The 24,219-nt window shown below is 38.2% G+C and overlaps 2 protein-coding genes across 2 annotated transcripts in view; one reads left to right on the top strand and one right to left on the bottom strand.

Moving 5' to 3' along the window:
- The window catches only part of HRASLS (HRAS-like suppressor), an 11,275-nt gene extending 3,297 nt beyond the window's left edge, over nt 1–7,978 (top strand). The window contains 3 exon segments of the mRNA XM_006873150.1: nt 2,211–2,442; nt 2,444–2,474; nt 7,877–7,978. Coding sequence (XP_006873212.1) covers nt 2,211–2,442; nt 2,444–2,474; nt 7,877–7,978 — 365 coding nt within the window.
- A 6,871-nt stretch (nt 7,979–14,849) lies between these two features.
- ATP13A5 (ATPase type 13A5) overlaps nt 14,850–24,219 on the bottom strand; it is a 211,018-nt gene continuing 201,648 nt past the window's right edge. Inside the window, exons 28-30 of the mRNA XM_006873142.1 lie at nt 20,218–20,306; nt 16,510–16,590; nt 14,850–15,110 (exon numbers count right to left, since the gene is read on the bottom strand). Of these exons, the coding sequence (XP_006873204.1) occupies nt 14,850–15,110; nt 16,510–16,590; nt 20,218–20,306 (431 nt within the window). The remainder of the gene's footprint in view (nt 15,111–16,509; nt 16,591–20,217; nt 20,307–24,219) is intronic.

Below are 24,219 nucleotides of genomic sequence, written 5' to 3'. Positions count from 1 at the left end.
ACCACACCAGGGCTCTCTGTCTCTTTCTCTCATTTTCTCTGTCTGTCTCTCTCTCTATATATATGTATATTCTTGCTAAGTGCCATTGAGTTGGTTCCAACTCATAGTGACCCTATATAGGGCTTCCGAGGAACAGCTGACCTTGCATTCCAATGTTTATCCCATAGTTCTACACACCCACACATGAATATATGAAGGAGCTTCAAAATATTCATGGAAAGATTTCATTATCTTTTCATTCCATTTTTCCACAAACTTTTTGAGGCCTCCTCATGTACATATATATACACATTTACCATGTGTTGATAATACATGTGTTGATAATATAATAAAAACACATAAAATCATCATAGTAGTTGTTTCTGAATGGAAGGGTAATGAGTGATTTCTGTTTCCACATTTATGCTTATCTTATTTAAATGTTTCGACGTAAGCACAAATTTACTTATTAGGAAAAATATATACAGAGAGCACATAACCTAGGGTTTTATTTCCTCAAGCTACCTTTAAAGAGACGTTTATATGGGTCTAAGTCTAGGAGAATTTTTAATGAAATGGTTTTTGCAGCATTTGAGATATTTGTCTTTTGTGCTACAATATTGTAAATGGAAAGGGCAAATAAAATGGCATTTAAAATTCAGAGCTGTTAGTTTCTGGAAGGTCTAGTGATTAACACTTGACAAATAAACTATGCTATCTCTGCAACTTTCCCATCTGGCGTTTGGTGCTTTTTTCCTTATTTTCGTATGTGTTAAACTTCATATTCATGTGGTGTAGGCACTGAGCTATGGTCCTGGAGATCAAAATTCTGTCCTTGCTTATATTATCTGTTTGTATAATCTTTCACTAGCCATTTTACCCTTCTAAGCTTCACTGTCCTCATCTGTAAACTGATGGCATTGGGCTAGTCAGAAAAGTTTAAAGAGCAGTGATGATGACGACAATAACCAAATGTAGTAGTTCTAAATAGGGTATGGATCCTCTAAGAATTTTTAATGTGTTGGAACTTTGATTGTGTAGGATTGTAACTGGAGACTGAGAAGGAGCTCGGAGGGCATGAAACTGAGTAATAGAAAAGACAGTTTGCTTTGAGTCATGATTATAAGCAAAATCTCTAAACACTGGTTGTTTAGAGACTCTTCCTCTTGTGATTCACCTGAATATGAATAGGAGTGGCGGTTGTGGGCAATTGGAGAGGGACCTGAGCCTAGCACTAGACCTGCCCACAGAGGAACTGTCCGCCCAGCGTCAGATACTGACAGTGGCAGGCCAGGGACCAGGGGTTCCTGTCAGTTTAGGCAAATGTTCACCAATAAAGGCAGCTAAGATGGGGTCATGGGAAATGGGCATTGTAATAGGTCTATAGGGCAAAGCATGGGCCCACATCTGATGAACAGTACCTACTAGGTTAAGGTTCAGGGTTAGGATTTCACTGTTTAGTAAAGGAATTGATAAGAGAAAAGTAGGGCCCCAGTCTGACTCCAAATGGCATCTTGTAAGGTTGGGGTACCATTCAGGTTTTATAAGAGGAGATCAGCAGCCACAGCATGGAATGAGTAAGTGTGAAAAGTGGAGTTTAGTCTGTATCAGGAAGAGCCTACTGATGGTAATGCACTACTGAGTAGCCCCTATTAGTTTGGAAGGGTTCACATACTGATAAAGAGCGTGCTTTTTAGAAAAAGTGGGCAATAATCTTAACAATTTATGCTTGGCTGTTAATTGAAAGCTTTAAGGTTCAAATTCACCAAGTTGTACCACAAGAGAAAGGCCTGGTGATCTACTTGTGTAAGATTACAGCCATGGAAAGCCCCTTGCACGGCAGTTCTACTCTGACACCACATGGAATCCTTTTAAGTAATGGGTTAACATTATCTGTACTCTTTTACAAAGATATACCAAGATCTCTAATAATAACACCAGTCAATAGTAAACTGTTTCCCCAAAAATGATTAGAGTGTTTTCACCCAAATTGTTCAATAAGGAGATCATAAAATTGCAACAAGCTTTTTCTTATATCCTTTCTTACGCAGTATTGAGTGTTATTGATGTTATAAAATGAGTCCTTAAGGTTAGCAAGATTAAGTGGCTTCAGGTTGGATGAAAACTTAGGAACTGAGTTTTGGCTTTAGATATGCTGACACTTTTAGATGACATGGAATTCCCTGGGATGGGCCACTGTGTCTTACTAACCAGAATTCTCCTTACAGCAGGTGGCATGCCTGTGCCATTTATAAGTGCCAAGTCTGTCTTCAGCCCAAAGGCCCTGGTGAAGATGCAACCCTTGAAGGATGTCTTGGGAAATGACACATACAGAATACACAATAAATATGATGAAACATACCCCCCTCTTCCTGTGGAAGAAATCATGCAACAATCAGAGTTTGTTCTTGGACATGAGGTGGCATACAACGTATTTGACAACAACTGTGAACATTTTGTGACTGCTTCGCTATGGAGAAGGACTTTCAGAGCAGGTGAGTTTCCTTTCAGAGATAATAGACTTCTTACACTGGTAGCATAATAGCTTGATTTTGATGAGGCTCATAGGCCTCAAACCAAATGCAAAGAATAACAGAAGAACTCTGAAGAACTGGAAGAGTACTGAGTTGTCCAACGTCTTTTAGCAAGTTAATGACCAAATTGAGATTGTTGTTTTAAGTTTCATAGAATTGGTTCCGACTCATAGCGACCCAAGGAGAATCTGGTGGGTTTGAACTGCCATCTTTGTGGTTAGCAGTCCTACAGCACCATTCCAGGACTCCAAAATGAGATTACAATGTAGATTTCATGAGTTTAGGGCAAGAAGAGACTTAAAATAAAATCAAGACCGTATCTTTCTGTCAGATTGATTGCTCTTCATTTCTTCAATTTTTTTTTTCCACCATCACCCTTCCCTCCATCATATTCAAATAAATGACCTCATCTACTGAAATGGACATGCTGAAAAAAATGTTCACTTTTTGAGTATCAGGCGGTCATTTGCCAGCTCTGCAGATGATAATTCTGATACCCTTTTTCATCAGCTGACCGAGGCCAGTGGCTGATATATCTTTATAGGTTTGTAAATATTTTCCTTGAAGTAATAGTTTGAAGGAAATGTGTTTTTGTGGATCTCTTGAGTTCTGGAGCTCCTGGATAAGATTTTTAATGGATTGATTGACTCATCGACTTTAGTCTTAAGGAAGTTTGCCCTTTTCTCAGTCCTCATCATTATTTTGTAGGATAGCAGATTCCTAACTAACAACATGCTTGACTGATTGCCTTTTCCATATCTGTGGAACCCTGCTGTCACAGTGATTAAACGCTCAACTGTTAACCAAAAGACAGTGGTTTGAACCCACCAGCTGCTCTGTGGGAAAGCAGTCTGCATAGGAAACCCTATAGGGCACTTTTTCTTGGTCCTCTAGGTCTGTATGAATCAGAATTGACTCAGTGGTGGTGGATTTGGTTTTTAAGTGAGTCCTGCCAATCCAGTTACATCTTTGATGTTTTGCCCCAAATATTTATTAGGATGGTATGAGAAGGACTATTTCAAAAATGTTTAAGTCCTTTTCATTCAATAATAATAATATTAATAAAAATATAACAGATTTTAATCACCCAAACTTACCTCTGAAAACTTAAAAAAAAGGGAGATTTCAAAAATTCAAAGAATTATACTATAATATTTTAATATCTCAAATGTATTGAAGGCTTCCCATCTCTTGAAATGGCGAATGAGTTATATTAACTTTTCACGGAAGCTTGAAAACAATGGGACATACAATGAACTAGAAGGATGCATTTGTTTTCATTAGGAAATAATTTAATTGAGAATTCATTTTTATCAGGAAATACATTAACACGCTGAACTTTTTATTCACATGTAACAATTGAGTCAGAATCGAGCTTACCACCTCAAGCACACACACACTTAGGGTCCTGTTCACCTTTGCTTGGGAAACTAATTGGTAAAGCTAAAAAACAGTAGACTCTGACCCAGACCCATGGAAAATTAATGATTCCTTAACGACTGAGGAAATTGGTCTCAGCAGGTGAAGATAATCTTAAAATCCTGCTCAAACTTCAGAGTTCTGCAGATCTGTGCTAGAACCCCATCTTCTCCATTTATTAGCTGAGTGACTTTGGGCACATTCTTTAAACCACTCCTGAATATCAGTTTCCTAAACTATAAACTAAGCTTGTTGTAAAGATGACAAGAGAATTTTGAAATGTCATAGCACAGTGTGCTGTGTATATCTTATCATCAATAAATGGTATGCCTAAGATGAATATTGCTTTTAATTACAATATTGTATAATAACAGCTAGCATTAGATTAGTTTTTGGGTTCCCTGAAGTGGTTGGTGCAAGCAATTAACATACTCAGCTGCTAATTACAAGGTTAGTTGCTCAAGTTTACCTAGAGGCACCTTAGAAGACAGTACTAGTCATCTACTTCTAAAAAATTAGCCATTAAAAATCCTTTGAAATAAAACACTAAAAAAAAAAAAAATCCTTTGAAATACAATTCTACTCTGACACACTTGGTGTCCTTGTAAGTTAGAATCCACCTGATGGCAACTGGTTTAAGGCTTAGTGTCCTTGACCTTAGAAAACGTTTTTGGGGAATGGCTATGTATTCCCTCAATGGAAAGAAAAAAAAAATGTTAGTACGTACTAAAGATTAAAAGGATCAAGGCTATGGGACTCTTATTTGTGTTAAATTTTTCACATTTTTGTAAAACCAGCATGTTAGAGTCTAAAAGGATCATTAAAATGCATGTAGCTATAGAAGGTAGCCAGCATCCCTATATAACCCAGACAATTTTACCCATGTGTATACCCTTACTCTGCCTCAATGCTTGTCTCTGCAGCCTTAGACTCTCAGGGAAAAGGCATTTTGATAAACCCCACTGTGCTCTATAACCTTGCCACACTGGCCCAGGCTTATCAACTCCAGGTTTAGCTAACACTTCACCGGGCAAATGCAGATCCTCTGACAAAGGCCTTTGTTACAGCCTACAGACAGAAATGTGGGTAAAGGATGAAGTGTGCTGTGTCAGATCTGAAGGTCTTCTAATCCTAAATAAGCTGTTAAGTAAAAGCTCTTGTTCATGCTGATTCACCAACAGCATCCTAGGATGTTATAATCTTACAGGTCAGACCCCATTTCTTGTCATTCCAAGGGATTGACCAAATTACATGGAATTTTGTCATCTTGAATGCAACTTGAAAGGCATGAGTATTTTGGGACTTGGGAGACTGCAGGCACTGCTGACAGTGGCGTGCTTATGATGGTGTCTGCCTTGTGAATTCTCAGTGGATTTTGATTTAGGATCAGCATCTCTGTTCCCATCCAAGGCCTCTTGGATATATGGGATTTCCCCAACATCTTGGGTTTCTAGTGGCTGAAAGACAGAGTCAGGCCTGCATCTACACCGTACTCTCAGGATCCTGACACTTTCCCAGGGTGGCGCCCTGTTGCTATTGACACCTTCTTTAAAGACACTACTGTACCTTCTTATTTTCACATTGCCTGCTTCATTTCTCCCCAAAAGACCTTAACATCTGCCTGCCATTGTATTAGGGCTTGGTTTACAGTCCTTGGTCCCTGTCTGATTACTGATTCTGCCCTTTTGGGGAATTTGTCCTATGTCTTGTATCTCCCTGCCCCTCTTGGTTCCCCACATGCCTTATGATTAGCTCTGTGCTGCAGTTAATTCTGACTCTCTCTTGGGAACTAATTTAGGTGGTCACTAATTTCACAGGGTAGATAAATAAATTGGCAACAAATAAATAAAACCTAAATTATGAACAGAAATAGGATTTATCAAGGCTGAGTTGTTTGCCATTCTTCCTGGGTGCTGAGGGCAGGAAGTCACAGTTATAAGTCTGGTCCCTACAGACCACAGGATGGTCCCCTGGAGTGAATACCTGCTGGGAGCAGACACTGCTACCTTTGGCCTGTTCCTTGTCTTCAACAGAGTAGTTACAGTTAGGAAGGCAGTGTTATGTTGCAGTAATCTGAATGAAGCAAACTCCATGGTGGGAGCCAGTGGGATGGACAGAGGGCATGCTCATGTGAGCTGGGTCAGTCTTTCCAGCTCCTGGGATGGTCTCCACAGTCCTTTGGGAAAGATGTTTGCTTCATCTGAAAGCCTGGTTCTTAAATACCAGAGACCAAATGTTGTTTTTTGAATACTTGATGACTCTGGAGTGTCTGAATGTGACCTTTGGGTCACAAAATTGCATTCAGACCTATGCAGATGGAAGGCAATATTGTTGAGTGCCATGAATATTCATTAACTTCCTTCTCATCTAGATGATGAATGCCCTTAAAGGTGTAAATGTCTGAACTTCTAGTTGCACATTGAACTTGTGAGTGATTGATTTTAGTTTGCTTACATAAGGTATTAATTTTTGACATGATAGCTAACATCAGTATTGACTTCTCTTGTTTATCAGAATAGAACTTGTATCTGCCCAATCAAGGAGTATATGTATATTTAGACTAGATCACCTTCCTGAATTATTTTGTGAATAGATAGGTATTCTTTCATTGTTCGTGGTTTGTGCTGACGAGTCAGTTCTGACTCATAGTGATCCTAGGAGTGTAGGGTTTCTAAGAGCAGGTATTGTTGTTGTTGTTGTTGTTGTTAAGCGCTATTGAGTCAGTTCCGACCCATAGCGACCCTGTATAGGGTTTCCGAGGAGCAGCTGGTGAGCTTGAACCACCAACTTTGCAGTTCAAATGGCTTTGCAGCCTGGTGCGTTAACCCACAGCACCACACCAGGAGCAGATGATGGTCATTGGTCATTGGTCAGGTGCTTATCCTACAGTGCCAGAGAATAATAATGTAAATGGACCAAGATATTCATTTTGATATGTTGTTGTTGCTAAGTGCCATTGAGTCAGTTCTGACTCATAGAAACCCTGCATAGGATTTCCAAGGAGCAACTGGTAGGTTTGAACAGCTGACCTTGTGGTTCACAGTCCTGTGCTAATCTTACAGTGTCACACCATGAGTCCTGATCTTAATATTGTGTTGTTGTTAAGTACTGTGGAGTCAGTTCCAACTCATAGTGACCCTGCACAGGATTTCTGAGGCTGTAAATCTTTACGGGAACAGAAAGCCTCATCTTTCTCCCACGGAATGGCTGGTAGTTTTGAATGGCCGACTTTGAGGTTAGCCCTATTCGTAACCACTACGCTACCAGAGCTCCTTTGATATTGATATAGAACCAACCAAAACAAGATGTGTGTTTGAGGGTAAGGAAGAGGCAAAACACTTGGTTTATAAGACCCATCTTAAGTAGCCAAATAAGGAGCTCTGGTAGTGTAGTGGTTATGAATCAGACTGCTAACCTCAGGGATAGCAGTTAGAAACTACCAGCTGTTCCGCAGAAGAAAGATGAGGCTTTCTGCTCCCGTAAAGATTCACAGCTTTGGAAACCCTGTCCAGGGTGGCTATGAGTCGGAACCAACTCCACAGCACATAACCACCAACCACCAAGTAGCCAGATGGTATGACCTCAGGCAAATGACATATTTTCCCTTGAGCCTCAGATTTATAAAATGGATGAGCAATGCCTGCTGTGATAACTAATGAGAACTGCATTGTCATGTGATCTAAAACCACAAACTGACAATATATAAATGGTCATGTGCTATAAAAATACAAGGACTCTGTACCTATATGTATCTAGATACTTAGCTAACTTATAAAAATTAGACATTTCTTCCTCTTCATCTATAATTTTCATTTTACACTGCAACTTTAAACTTATCTGTTGTCCATGTAAATGGATCTTTGGCTTAGGAAACAAGCTCAGAGGACGTTGTGAGATGCCTTTAGAGTAAGATCTATGTTTTGTTTGTCTCTTGTTCCTTCTAGGCCAGCCGAGCAATAAGTGCCATTGGGTTTGTGACAGCTACTGTTGGTGCCTTCTCATTCCTGGGCTTGCTTCCAAAGAGATAAAGGGCAAAATACTTTTAACAATTTACTGAAGAGGTATTGGAACTGATGGATTTTGTGAGAAGGAAATAAGAAGGAAAAAAAAGAACCAAAAACCTGGAATGAATACTTATTTCAATGAATCGTCCAAATTCCAGTGATAGAGAGCAGGCTCTTTAATAAATTGCTTTCTAATATTATCACATTATTGAGTCAAGGAAATTTTTCTCCCCAGTACATAGATCCGCTGTGGCAGTCTGAATCAGGAGCAGCGGCCTTTTGAATGAACAAGCACAGGATCTTAACAAAATCACATAGCATTTTATCTTCTACTGTAAATATTTTCCATTCCTCCTGAGGTGACCTATTTTGTATTTTCCAGAGGGATGAAGAAACATACATGATTTTGAAAGAAATATTAAGGGCCTTAAACTGTGAGGATTGCTAGCTAAGTTGATACTACTCTTCCAGTCAGAAAAAAAAAAACAAAGAAACTGGGAGACAGCATTTGGATAGGCAATTTTGGGACTTTGATTTACAAGTAATTTAAGAGTGCACCACCATTTTCCCACACTTGTGTAGATTAGGGTGGGGTGGGAGGAGAAGGTGCTCTTTGCTCCAGTGTTTCAGATTCAGAGTAATTTCTACTCACCTGGAAAGCAGGAATGGGCTGTTACTTGTAAAGATCTCCATTCTTCTCTGGATTTTGAAGTATTTCAAACATTTCACCCTCTAGCTTTGGCACTGTATCATTAAATGTAGGTTTAAACTGCTGTATTTAGAAAACTATCCCATGTTGCTTTTTAAGGATTGTAAGGGGCATCGTGATTTTATACTTGCATTTTATTATGTGCAGAATTAAACTGCTGATTTTTTTGAATTGTGGTATATATATATTGTTGTTGTGTGTCATCAAATTGGTTGCAACTCATAGCAACCCTGTATAGGGTTTCCAAGGAGCAGCTGGCGAACTTGAACCTCCGACTTTGCATTTCAAACCAATTTTGCAGTCCAACACATTAACCCACAGCACTACACCAGGGCTCCAATATAACATTACACTTACCATTTTAACATTCTTCACATATATAGTCCAATGACATTGTGTTCATCATGTTGTACAGCAGGATGCTTTTAAATTTTTTGCAGGGGAATTCTTGTTGGAACAGGCGAGGAATGGTTAGGTGCTGGTATTCATCCTATAGGATTATGTCAGATGTACCATATTACCCCAGAAACCTCAGTATCAGCCAATGACTTGTGTCATCATCAAAACCATGGTATTAACTAATTTTAACCTGCACCCGGAGGTATGGCTTTACAACACTGTGGCCAGTGAGGAGAGAGGGAAGACAGAGAAACTTCTCAGGATCCTCAAGTCAGACTTTTCTAGAGCACCGTGTGCCAGAATATAACATTATATCACAAATTCACTTTTAAACTAAATTTATCAATTCATTTTTCTCAAATAGTATGCAAGCCTCCAGTAACTTTCCATCCCCTAGGCATAAACTCACCAAGTTGGTCATGAGACATAAAAGTGACCACACTTGATGATGGGCAGCTTCAGACTGATACCTGTTTGACAGCTGCTTGTCCTATCATAGATCATTTGGTGTATACTCACACTCTTTATGCTGTCGCTGAATTTTTTTTTAAGACTAGTGGACCTTTCTCTAAATGCATTCTCAAGAAGTCAGGCATAGAGTTCAACTTTATCATATCCTAAGGAAAAGATCATCTTAATAAGTTATTGGGGAAACTGGGAAAGAAAAACAACATGCATATTTTTTGAATCAAGACTATATATTTATATATATATATACATATTACACTATATAATAATGTCAGAGTTTATCATTCCTGGGCTTGCTTCCAAAGAGCAACTTATGAAATACACATGTCAGTTCAAGGACCTAAGTTGCAATAGTTTTTAGGTTGACATTTCTTAATCATAAGGTTAAAAAAATATTTTTATCTTATAAGTAAGCATTCAGTTAGATGTGTTTTGAAAATTAATCACTCTCTGAAGAGATGTGAATCCAAGAAAAATTTGAAAAGCAAACAAAATGTAAATACATTCATTGGTGGTGGTTATGTGCCGTGGAGTCGGTTCCGACTCATAGCGACCCTGTATAGGGTTTCTGAGGCTATAAATCTTCACGGGAGTGGAAAACCTCATCTTCTGTGGAACAGCTGGTAGTTTTGAACTGCTGACTGTGAGATTAGCAGCACGATTCGTAACCACTACGCTACCAGAGCTCCTTAATACATTCCTTAGGATAGCATAAATTTGAACTCTATGCCTGACTTTCCTGAAAATGCTTGTGGAGAAAGGTACAATAGTCTTATAAAAACATTCAGTGACAGCATGTGTTTTATAGGCAATTGCATTTATGTTGTTGTTACATTGTGTAACAACATGTACAATATTCTTTAAACTGCTGACTGGTAATTATTTGTTAATCCTAAAGATTTCAGCCACCACTCATCTGTCAGTTTTTCATACTGTGGGGGCTTGCAAGTTGCTGTGATTCTGGAAGTTATTCCACTGGTATTCTAAGGACAGGTTTCAGATTAGCTTCCAGATGAAGACAGACTAGGAAGAAGGAGAGACGAACTACTTCTGAATATTTAGTCACTGAAAACCTTATGAATAGCAGTGGAACACTACAGATAGCACCAGAATATTGGCTATTGAAACATGGTGAAGAGCACCAGAATATTATCAGATTATAATGCCTGAAGATGAGTCTCTCAGGTTGGAAGGCACCCAAAATACAAATAGGGAAGAGCAGCCATCTCAAAGTAGAGTTGACTATGATGACACCAATAGAGTAAAGTCCTCAGGACCTTCATCGACTGATGGGACACAATTCAGAATGAAGAGAAACAGCTGTAAACATCAGTGAATAACCTAAACATGTTATGGACAAAGTATGAATCTAGGAAAATTGTAAACTGTCAAAAATGAAATGGAACACACAAACATTCTAGGCATTAGTGAACAGAAATGGACTGGTATTGGCCATTTTGAATCTGACAATCACATGGTTTACTATGCCGGGCATGACAAATTGAAGAGGAATGGCATTGCATTCATCATCAAAAAGAATATATCAAGATCTGTCTTGAAGTACAACACAGTTTGTGATAGGATAATATCCATATGCCTACAAGGAAGACCTGTTGATACAACTATCATTCAAATGTGTGCACCAACCACTAAAGCCAGTGATGATGAAATTGAAGAATTCTGTCAACTTCTTCAGTCTCAAATTGATCAAACATTCAATCAAGATATATTGATAATTATTGGTGATTAGAATGAAAAGGGTGGAAAGAAAGAGGAAGGATCAGTAGTTGGAAAATATGACTGGTGATAGAAACGATGCTGGATGTTACAAGATAGAATTTTTCAAGACAATTGAATTCTTCATCACAAATACCTATTTACACAACTGAAAAGATCACTATACACATGTACCTTACCAGATGGAATACACAGAAATCAAATTGACTACATCTGTCCAAAGAGATGATGAAAGAGCTCCATATCATAGGCCAACAGGGCCAGAGGCAGACTGTGGAACAGACCCTCTGCTCATATTCAAGTTCAGGCTGAGCTGAAGAAAATTAAAACAAGTCCACAAGAGCCAAAATAAGACCTTGAACATATTCCTCCTGAATTTAGAGATCATCTGAAGAACAGATTTGATGCATTTGAAACTAAAGACCAAAGACCATCACAGTTGTAGGATGACATCAAGAACATCCTATAGGAAGGAAACAGAAGGTCAAGAAAGAAAGAAGAAAAATACCTAAATGGATGTCAGAAGGGACTCTCTAACTTACTCTCCAGTGTGGAGATGCTAAAACAACTGGAAGAAATGAGGAGGTAAAACAGCTAAATAGAAAATGTCAAAGCTTGAGAAGACAAAGTCAAATATTATAACAAAATGTACAAAACCTGGAGTTATAAAACCAAAAGGGAAGAACATGCTTAGCATTTCATAAGCTGAGGAAAATGAAGAAAAAATTTCAAGCTTTGACTTGCAATATTGAAAGACTCTATGGGCAAAATATTGAATGATGCAGAAAACATTAAAAAAAAAAAAATGGAAAGAGTACACAGAGTCACTGTACCAACCATTGGTATTCAACCATTTCAAGAGGTAGCACATGAGCAAAAGCCAATGATACTGAAGGAAGAAGTCCAAGATGCATTGAAGGCATTGGCAAAGAACAAGACTCTGAGAATTGATGAAATACAAATGGAAATCTTTCAAAAAATGATGAAGCAGTAGAGTCATTCACTCATCTATGCCCACTGACTGGAAGAGATCTGTATTTGTGTCCATTCAACAAGAAGTGACTGAACGGAATGTAGACGTCATTGGCAGAATCATTAACAATCTGCAGTATCTAGATGATACAACATTGCTTGCTGAAAGTAAAGATGACTTAAAACACTTATGAAGATCGAAGACCTTCAGTATAGACTGCACCTCAATGTAAAGAAGACAAAAATCCTCACAACTGGAGCAATAAACAATATCCATATAAATGGAAATAAGATTTTAGTTGACAAAGACTTCATTTTGTTTTCATCAATCATCAACACTCATGGAAGCATCAGTCAAGAAATCAAGCAATGTATTGCATAAGGCAAGAGCAAAGGTGTCAGTCTGAGGACTAAGGTACACCTGAGCCAAGCTATGACATTTTCAATAACCTTATATGTGTGTGAAAGTTGAACAATGAATAAGGAAGACCATCGAAGAATTGATGCATTTGAGCTATGGTGTTGAAGGAGAATATGAAAAGTATCATGAACTTCCCAAAGAACAAACCATCCTGTGTTGGAAGTAGTACAGCCATGAGGCTCTTTGGAAGCCAGGATGGCCAGACTTCATCTCTCATACTTTGGACGTATTATTATGAGGGACCAGTCCCTGGAGAAGGATATCATGTTTGGTAAAGTGGAAGGTCAGAGAAAAAGAGGAAGACCCCCAATGAGATTGGTATAGTGGTGGCAACGATGGGTTCAGACATAGCATGATTGTGAGGTTGGCACAGGACCAGGCAGTGTTTCATTCTATTGTGCATAGGGTCACTATGAGTTGGTACCAACTCCAAGGCACCTAACAGTAACAACAACAAAGATTTCCAAATTTTAAACTCAAGGTTCTTGTTGTTGTTAAGTTGTTAAAGTTCTGTTGAATTGGTTCTGACTCATAGCGACCCTGTATAGGGTTTCCAAGGAGCAGTTGGTGGGTTTGAACTGCTGACCTTGTGGTTTGCAGACCAGTGCTAATCCTACAACACCACACCAGGAATCTGAATCAATGCCCTTATTAGACCCATAATTGGCACTCAAGTTGGCTGGCACTCATGGTGACCTTACGTGTAACAGAACAAAGTGCTTTCCGGTACTCTCCCATCTTCATGACTGCTGGAATGTGGAGCAGATATGTGTTGGAAGAAGTGCAGCCAGATTGCTCCTTGGAGGTCAGGATGGCCAAACTGTCTCTCACACTTCGGACATATTGTCAGGAGGGACAAATCAATAGAGAAGGATATCATGTTTGGTAAGGTGGAGGGTCAGAGGAAGACCCCCAGCGAGATGGATTGGCACAGTGGCAGCATCAATGGGCTCAAGCGTGGCAACAATTTTAAGGTTGACCCAGGATCAGGCAGTGTTTCGTTCTGTTGTGCATAGGGTCACCATGAGTCGGTACCAACTCGATGGCACCTAACAACAACAAGAAGTAATGTTTATACATATTGAAGCTAATAGCATACAGAATATATTTTAAAGGATGTATTCTTTCTTCCTGTTTTTATGATGCATGTAATATGATCACTTAGATGATGAAAACATGAATAGAACTTGAGGTTGTTTAGCCTGAGAATTTGGGTCCCTTTCCTAGGATTATTTTATTTTTGAAAATGAGCAATATTGAATTCTGACCAATTTTTGGTGTTAGAATTTAAGGTTTTCATGGGTCAGTATAAATAAAGCTAGAATACTTCTTTAAGAGAAGAGGACAATTTACCAGTTTAGTCCATTATCTTTGTGATCGGTTCTGATCTTTCTAGCTCACTAACCATAAAATAATATACTTTAGGAGATGTCCAACATTGATGGAGTTTTCTTAGATGTCAGTTTTGTCCAGTGCAATGTTATATGTAATTAACAAATACTCCTGCCATTCTCCACTCTCACAACTCTGCCTTACTGCAATTAGTGTTGAGTTTTCTAAGTGTCAGTTCTTGTCTATTAGAACCATTCACAAGAAATGAAAAAAAAAAAAAAAAAAAGAGATAATTTTTGTGACTTTAGAAAAAGATATTTACACAGATGTTCTTCGTAGAAGTAAGCTTGTGATCATTTAGTGTGAGGTGTTTCATTTTTTCTTTGATGTTCACAAAGCCCTGGTAGAATAGTAGATTACAAACTAGCTGCAAGGTTAGCAGTTCAAATCAACCTCCCTGAGGAAAGATGAGGCTTTCTGCTCCCGTAAAGATTTGCAGTCTGGGAAACCCTTTACAGGGTCACTGTGAGTTGGAACCAACTCCATCGTGTACAACCACCACCACCACTGATGTTCACACTATGTTGAAAAGCTGTACAACTTAAACAGGATAATGCTATACAATGTTAATAAAATGTATTAGAAAGCAAATAGTAATCCGTGAAATGCATCCCCCCGCCCTCTCAGTGGCAGAGAATACAGTCAGAATAAGCATTTTAATGTCCTTTGTATCAAGGCTCAATATAGGCATAGACCTGTGCTTTGAATCCATAGATGGAGCGAGAAAAGATAAGGGGGTAAACTGTCTTTTCAACTCATATGTTTTCATTTCTAGGAAGAAAGATGATGCTTTGAAGCATGTATGACAATTCTGATTAAAGTCTGGTTAAAAAATGATGTTCTGTAGTTTGGCCTCTTAACTCGCATTCTTCTTTTGGAATCTGCTCAAGACTTTCATAACCTAGGTTGATATAGAATCCGTTTTTGCCATCACCTGAATACTCTGTCCTGTTTGTGGGAGGCCAGCTTGAGTCTTCTGCCAGCTTTCTTTGCCAGTTCCTATAGTGACTTTGAGAGTGGAATCCAAATTTTTTCTTGATCAACCTCCAGAGCTTTCGATTTTGAAGAATGACATCCTGGAAATTCAGGCGGGGAAAAAAAAAACAATCAAATCTTCATCTATTTCCCAAACAGCCATTTTGCTTAAAACCACACCCTCTTTCCCCATGTGCTGAGTATTGCTGCTCCTACAGCAGTGTCTCCTGCAGTCCACAGGAAGTCCAGTAGATTCCCTAGCAGCTCCCCTAGATAAGAGAAGCAGAGGGGGTGGCTTGATAGAGATCTGAAACTGCACTTCATTTCCATAGCTTTCTCGACTACTCATTCTCATGCAATTATTTTACTACCAGACTGAAATGATAACAATAACAATGTATTCCAAAAAAAAAATCACTATTCACCCCTGCTACGGCCACCTGCCCTATCGAAAATGCCAAATGAATGTTGAATTAATGAATATATCCTAGAGCTCTGATGGTGTTTTACGCCTTTTATGAATTCTATTCTTTGTCCACATGCACACACACTTTTTGTATGTTTATTATGGGATTGGTAACATTCTATATTCTGCCTTTGTTTTTACTAGCCCCAAGATAATATCATATATACATTATGTGATATGTAATTTTTATGTGACTACTGTCTTCTTCATAATTTTACTGACTGTATAGTATTTTAATTGATATTTAATTGCATGCCCATTTATTTAAACATTTATTATTAAACATGTAGATTGAGTCAAATATTTGGTAATCTGTAATATGATGAATGACTTCATATATATAGATTTTCCCCCTCCTTTTTAAAAAGAATATAATTTCAAAAATGGAATTACTGAGTTAAAGCATTGTTAATTTTATACCTTATAAAATTGCTTTCTAAAGTGCTTATATTGATTTTCACTGGCCAGATCACTTGTTGTATAATTTCTTTAGCTCTGCTTATCAGGCTTTTTTTAAGTTAAGTTTAATGCAGTTGAGAATTAAGGATATAAAACAATCCTATCTAAGTCTGAAAAAAAAAAATTCCTGTTTTAAAAGAATTTTTTCCAGGAGTTAAAAACATTTTTTAAGGTAAATTCCAAGTTTAATTTGATGCTTTGCTTTTTATTTTGAAGATACTAAAAACATTTCTATGTAGACTTCGAAAATTTTTAAATCAAGGAAATTCTCCCAATGAGAAAATAATGTAGTTTTTATAAACTCTTAATAACTATCATTTTTGGGGTCCAGACTGGTTGTTCTCAAAAATTAACATCCTTTTGGCACTGAAACCCTTTATTTGTTTGATTTCCCCAGTAAAACAATGTTATTGTTGTTATGTGCTGTTGAGTTTGTTACGACTCATAGCCACGCTCTATGGGGTTTCTTAGAAGCGATTGGTGAATTTGAACCAGTGACCTTGTGGCCCGGTGCTTATCCCACAGTGCCACACCAGGACTCCAAAATAATAAGAGCCACACAGAAATTACTTTACCTCTACAAAGAAGGCCACGCAGAATTGGACGACGGCTGCCATGAAAATTGAAACCCTCCATGATGTAATGGTTGGGATGAACTGTTGAAAAAGAAATATCATCTCATACTTTGCATGCCTAACACTTCAAAAACAACACATATTAATTATTTAATGTTTATAAGAATTTTTCTGAGCTTAAAGGGTGAGCATTACATTTTTACTTTATAGATGAGAAAACTGAAGGTCAGTGCCTTGTCTGGGTACTCAGAGTCAATAAATACATGGCAGGCAGAGCCAGGACTGACTGCCTCTTGGGCTGTGCTTGCTGACAGTGGCTATCCTGAAGACAGGTCCTCGGTTGCAGATGTGAATAGAGGATACTTTGGAGTTATGTCTCTCTTTAATTTTATCTTTCCAAACAGAGGGAAGAAGGTATAATAAATCGTTCATGCAATAATATCATTTCTAAATCTCCTAAAACAAAATCTACTTGGAATTCTTCCTCCCTCTCTTACTTAATTAAAATTGGCACGTATGTGCAACATAAGGGGGATAGAGATGTTAGTTTATTCTGATTAAAACTAGTGAACAATTTCTAAACAAATGTTCCCAGCCCTAAATCCAATAGCTTCATTAAAAAAAAAAAAAAAAATCAGCCCTTTTAAGGACTGAAGGGAACACATGGACCATGAACTATAATTACTTGATAGGTATGACAGTGAGAACTTCCCAAGGTTGCATCCACAGCAAGAGGGTCATAACACAGCTCCCTTTTCAGTCTTCCAGGGCAGAATATGGATCACTATGTGTGGACTGGGCTTTCTTGAGGACAAAAACCACAGACTGTCTGAATGCTCACTTTTGATACTCATCCCTATTCTCATACGGGCCATTTTAAGGTAATACTATGTCATTTTTCCTCCAAGTTGTTGTTATTAAGTATCCTCGAGTCCATTCTGACTCATTGCAACCCTGTATAGGGTTTCCAAGGAGCAGCTGGTGTGTTTGAACTGCCAACCACACCGGGAGTTAAAGTGGGGCAGCTTTTATCAGAGCCGTCAAATATAGCAGACTGATAGAAGGACTGGTTGGGGGGGGGGGGGCATGAGTAATATATGGTTGTTGATGTTGTTGTTAAGTGCCATCAAGTCTGTTCCGACTCATAGCAACCCAGTACTGGGTTTCTGAGGAGCAACTGGTGGATTTGAACTACCAGTTGTGGTTAGCGGTCTAGTACTTATCCTGTCATGCTATACCATGACTCCAAGATACAGTGTTGTTAAGTGTCACTGAGTTAGTTCCAACTCATAATGGCCCTGTATAGAGTTTCTAAGGTTTCTTCAGTAGTTGCAAGAGCAGAAAGCCTCATCTTTCTCTATCGGAGCGGCTGGCAGACTTGAACCGTGGACCTTGTGGTTTACAGTTTAGTGCTTATGGTATGGAGCAACCACTCTCCCCGCAAGATATAGTAGTGAGTCAGGTTATAGTAGTGAGTCTGGCCCTTTCCCTCACAGCTGACACCACCCTTATTCAGAAGAGCTTGTCCATTCCTTGACCTGAAGTCACTTGTACTGCTAATTTGTAAGTCTTTGCTTATGTGATTGTCTTTCCTACTATCTTCTGGACGACTTAAAAGCAGTGAAGGTGTCTAACTCATCTTTGTAATGTTGTTGTTGCTAGTTGTTGCTGATGTTATGTGCCGTGGAGTCGGTTCCGACCCATAGCGACCCTGTACAGGGTTTCTGAGACTGTAAATCTTTACGGGAGCAGAAAGTCTCATCTTTCTCCCGTGGAGCAACTGGTAGTTTAGAACTGTTGACCTTAAGGTTTGCAGCCCAATTTGTAACCACTATGCTACCAGAGTTGCTAGTTACTGTCTAGTAAATTTTAACTCATGGTGGTAGCATGTATAACAATGACGGTTAATTTTATTTGTCAACTTTCTAAGCTATAGCTCCCATTGGGTTTGCCAAACACTTGCCTATTTGCTGTTCAGTAAAAATTTACAGGCTTGGAAACGCTGTACAGGATCACTAGGAGTCAAAACACCACAATGTAATGTGATGATACAATCAATTTCCATAATGTAATCTTATGTAATGTAATCAATCCATTGAAAAGGAGGTTCCCTTAAACATATTCTATTTGCAGACAATAAACAGTTGCTTTGCAGAATTTGCAATTACTCTTCACTCTGTCACTTGACTTACCTATCTTGGAACACAATACTGTAGGAATCTCCAGCCTTCCACCTGACTTACAGATTTTGACTTGCCAGACCTTACAATCATATAAGCAAATTCCTTGAAATAAATCTCTCTGTCTCATTCTCTTTCTGTCTCTCTCCACACACACAGACACACTACTGACTATCATTCTCTAGACTACCCTAAAACAGAAACCTTAGTGCTAAGCACTCCCTGGAGTTCTATAATGTTAGATGAATGAATGAATGGTATAAGTTTTTCATTTCCTGGCTACTCTCTCCACAGCCTCTTTGCTTTCACTTATAGAATTTCTGCCACCATCTAATTAATTTGCCTTAAATGCTCTGTCAAAAAGCCTGTTCAAATATCTTCAATGGCTCCCTGTTGCTCAAGGCATGAAGTCCAAATGCCACTGGATGCCTTGGTCAGTCCATGCCTTCCTTTATATTGCATTTTTATTCCTCCTACTCTAGCACCCTGCTTCAGTTTTAACCAGTTTTCTAGGTGTTTTGTGAAGCAAATTTTGCTTTTGATTTTTGTCCCTGCCACCCTAAATTATTTTGTATTTCTAAGACAAAAGTGATACTTTTAACCCCCTCTGCTTGTATATAGACTGTTCTCATGGTTGGGAATATCCTGACCTTCTATCTAGTTAAGTCTGGTCTATCCCTCAACCTCTATGTAGTCTCTTAAATCAGATTAGTTCACAAGAAAGCTCTTCCTTTCTATGTTCTTCACAGTTCACTCTTGTGCACACCTCCTTTAAGCAGGGATGACCTTAGGTAGCCATTTCATCCCTTCACTTTGGCATGGTTTGTGTTAGTAGCAAAACTATGACTAGGAGGTCAGGACTCAATGTTTTCATTTTCCCCATAAGATTGGGTCCAAGAATCAGTTCTAAACTTCTTGATGGATTTCATTCTAACCCAATGCACCTTGGACCATATAATGTCCTCTGAAACAAAACTCCCTACACTCGATATCTGGACTCCTGGTGTGGTGCTGTAGGATCAGCATTGGGCTGTGAACCACAAGGTCAGTAGTTCAAACCCAGAAGCCACTCCTTGAGAACTGTATACAGGGTCAGTATGAGTCAGAACCAACTTGATGGCACTTAACAAAAATTCACTCAATATCTGACAGAAGATGATTGCCCTAGAAACCTGCTTTTTCTTTCTTCTGACAATTATATTCTTAATGATTTCTACTACATGTTTAAAGCTATTAACCTTGGAGAATGAATAATTTAATTATTGTCTTAATTGTATGGTACTTGTATAAGATGGCAGAATAAAGAAATGTTCCCATAAAGATCACAGCCTAGGAAACTATGAGGCAGTTCTACTGCAGCAAATAGGGTTGTGATATACTCTATGACTCACAACAACAAAAGTAAATGGGAATCGACTCACAATATTTAGTGGTCAGACAAAATATGGTAATTGACTTGAAAATACAATGCAAATATGAACCTGCTGCATATACAAATCACTTCAGATTGCAAATGGGTACTAGTTACCTCCATTCCACTGTATATATCTTGAAAATCCGAGAACAAAATGAAAACCGTGAGGCTCAAGGCAGATATGAGTAGAAATGAGAAGATATCTGAGGAAACATCAAACATTATTTTTAAATACTTAAGAAATGTTTCAGAGATTCTGGCACACATTACAGAATCAATTATTTCTGTTGGACAAATACTGGATGCATCTTCAGAAGTTTTGATATATCCATATCTATTGTGTAATACATTCAAATGCTTATAAAATAGATGCTGTTGTTGTTAGGAGCCCTATGCACGATAGAACAAAATATTGCCTGGTTCTGTGACATCTTCATAATTGCTATGTTTGAGTCTATTGCTGTTGCTACTGCAGCAATTCAGAAGTCTTGCTTTGGAAAGTTGGGTAATAGAAAATTATTGATCAAATTCATCATAATAGCCTCCATAGAATAATTCACTCAAGTGAGGATTCCTGGAGTCAGGGACATCCTGCAAACAGCCCATTTAAATGGTCACACAAGAGGCCCTGGTGCACTATCACCACATATCTAGTGAGTCATACAAGCGTGGAAGAACATGAAGACCTCTTAGTAGCACTTGATTCTTCTTCATTGTTTACAGAATAGAGTCTATGACTCTTCAATTGATAATCCACAATCTGGTCTCATTCACTTTCTAAGCTGTTCCCTGACTGCTCTTCCTTATGTGCAATAGTGAAACTAAACCACAATATCTGCCTCTCCCTTCAAGCCCACATTTTCCCAACTGCTGTGCTTTCCCATCTTCCTCTTTGTCTTGACATGTTCCAATTTTTCATAACTTAAAAACCTTTCTCTTTAAAGTCTCCTTAATTCTCCCTTATAATGTTTCACATATTACATTCTCATTCTGTATGATTTTTAATGTATTAGCTAGACAACACCCATTTGAAAATGACTTTGTATCTAGTTCTCTGGGACTCTAAATTAAAAGAGTAAATGAGCAGCCAACATGCCCATCTGTCAGGTTCTTTATTTCCAACCTTTCGAAATTGCTTTACGTATGGGGGCTAAATCTCCCAGGATGCAAAGTGTCAACATTACTGATCATATCCCCCAATTGTACTCTTCAGAGCATTTAGAAGACTATTTCCTAGATGGTGCCTTGTAACTGTTTTTTGATAGGATTATCATCTTGAAAAACAAAGCAGTAGTATTTAATCATTGTTGCTGTGAAATATGTGAGTATGGGTCTCACGATCCTCAAAAGGTATCAAAACGACAAACTAGGTTTTCTCTTACACTTTCTTCACGTCATTCAGTCCAGTGTCAGTAGTATTCTGACATCCCAGCTCTTGTGTATCTAAACCAGCAAGTAATCTGAGGCAATTGCTCCTCGATAGCAGGACCTAGTTTTGAAGGCAGCAGTTTTATTGTCACCCTTGAGCATCTACGCCCACCCTCATATTCATGTGTCACTTTATTAACACAGTTTGAGGCAGCAGGGAGTCCCTGGGTGGTACAGATGATTAACAGACTCAACTGCTAACATAAAGGTTGGAAGTTTGAGTCCATTCAAAGGCACCTCAGGAAGCAGAAATATGTCTGAAAACTCAACCGATGAAAACCCTAGGGTACACAGTTCTGCTCTGATACACACAGCATCACCATGAGTCTGGTTACAGACAGCAAACTTTTCCCAAGGAGTTTGTTTTGGAATTGCATAAAGCAGAGAGATGAGAAGTAAACACTGTAATTGCCAAGATAAAGCAACTTGGGTAGCTTGGTGATAAGAAGACCCCAGGCAGATTTTTCTTGTTTCAGCATATCAGAGATGCAGAGACAACAAGAAGGTGTTGCAAATATCCATCCTGATGAAGGCCTGATATTCATTATCAACTGGTTTGAATGTTGTGCATATTTGTTGTCAGACTAATGATCTAAAAAGCAGGTCAGGCAAGTATACACATAGATGGACAATGTGGTAACAAAATTACAAAGCCCTCCTTAATTCAGCTTTGATTGAGAAATGTAATGAAGACCTGAAGTGCATATTGTCCTCCTCAGTTAATGCCACTATTGAGGAAACTTGAGTGAATAGAGCTTTGTTGACACAAAAGATTTTGGAAGACAAATCAAGTATAGGCAGGTACAGCTAATTTTCATATAAAGAAAGAGTTAGTGACTATCCACTTATCTGCATCCTTGAAATCTAAATCTATATTTTTTCTTTGTCTGGTCACTGTAAAGTTGAGTTAGTGTTGAAGGCTGTTGAGAAGGGCAAAAGCCTTCTGGTTATATTAAAATAAAATTGCTTGTTTGTTTTAATGGTAGTTTCAAGGAGTGTTAATTTGTAACCTCGAGAACATATGGTTATTATATTTGTAGGTGATGAGGTTATCAGCTCCAGCAAAGATTTACAGCCTTAGAAACCCTATATAGATAAGGTTGCTGCATGTCAGAGCTGACTTTATAGCACTTAACAACAAATATTTGTTGGAATGTTTATTTTTACACTTTTTTCATTTTAAATTATTGTGAATGTTTGACATAGGAGTTTGAATATACCCCAAAGCTTAGTTATGATATAATTATAGTAATCTAGCTTTAATTAATTCAATTTACATGAAAGGATTTTGCAGCTGCTATTAAAAGTCAAGGCCGAGCCAATGGCATATATCTTCCTTGTAAAATGTATTTGCAATAATAATAAAAGGAATATAAGAAATTAACTTTAAAACATGAAGCATCTTGGTTTATTGTGATTAAAGCCAAATGTATTATCAAACATTGCATCAACAATTTTAGAAGTATAAGATATTCAAGTTTATAGAAATAGATTTTAGCATGCATATTCTCGAAAGCTTTTTTAGTGGTGATGGTGGTTGTGTGCTGTCGAGTTCGTTCCAACTCATAACAACCCTGAATAGAGTTTCCAAGGCTGTAAATCTTTATTGGAGCCAAAGCCCTTGTAGTTCTCCCTTCCAAGAGACTGGTAGATTCAAACTGCTGACCTTGCACTTAGAATCCCAGCTCATAACCCACTACACTGTCAGAGATCCTTTCAAAAGTTGTAGAAAACAAGTTATACAAAAAAATAAGTGGGACAAGACAGTTAATTTGAAGAATATAATTACTGAGATTGGTTAAATATAGTAAATATGCATTTCTAACTCAGGAATAGGAATTAGACTTATTTTTTTACTATCAATGATTTATGTTGGAGTCCTGATGTGGCGCTGTAATATAGGCATTGGACTGTTAACCTCAAGATTGACAATTCAAACATACCAGCTGAGCCTTGGAAACCCTATACAGGGTTACTATGAGCTGGAACCAACTTGACAGCACTTAACAACAACAACAACAACAACAATAACATGATTTATTAAGAAAGTTTAAATTTTAGACAATGTGATATACAAAATTGTAGTAAATTGCTCAAAGGAGAAATTTTACAGGCTAGATTCTCTGATTGTGACACTACAACTAACAATTATTAACCAAGTTTAAATGAAAAACCCCTTCCAACTTACAGATTCAAAACAAAACTCTGTTGCAACAAACAGCAAGTCAATCCTGCTGATAAGAAGAGAGGGCATATGCACAAGAACACCCACACTTGCAGATAATACCCACTTGACTTGGCTTCAATGACTGGATGATCAGAGCTCAACTAAAAAAAGAAAGAAGAGGAAAAAAAAGAGTAATCTGATACAATTTGATGAACTTGACCTACATCTATGGATGCAGTAGCTCAAAAGAGGGAACAAATCATTACAGCTAGGATCATTCCCGCCCCCTCCATACACAGAGTAGACAGGAATGGGAAACTTGGACATTGGCTACCCAAAAGAGTGGTGGGGTGGGGGGAGAGTTTACAAAGGCAAGAAGTGACTGGCTTACAAGCTTTCAAGAGGCAGACTAGATCCAGAGGGTGTGGGGGAAGGTAGAATCTCCTCTGAGTAGTAGCCAATCTGTCTAGGCGGGCCTGATGAAATGTGGATAGGTCTCTTGTGATACAATAGTGAATACT

This window comes from Chrysochloris asiatica, unplaced genomic scaffold, assembly GCF_000296735.1.
Source record: "Chrysochloris asiatica unplaced genomic scaffold, ChrAsi1.0 scaffold00224, whole genome shotgun sequence".
Taxonomy (NCBI): Eukaryota; Metazoa; Chordata; class Mammalia; order Afrosoricida; family Chrysochloridae; genus Chrysochloris; species Chrysochloris asiatica.
This window is presented reverse-complemented; position numbering and strand designations above follow the sequence as displayed.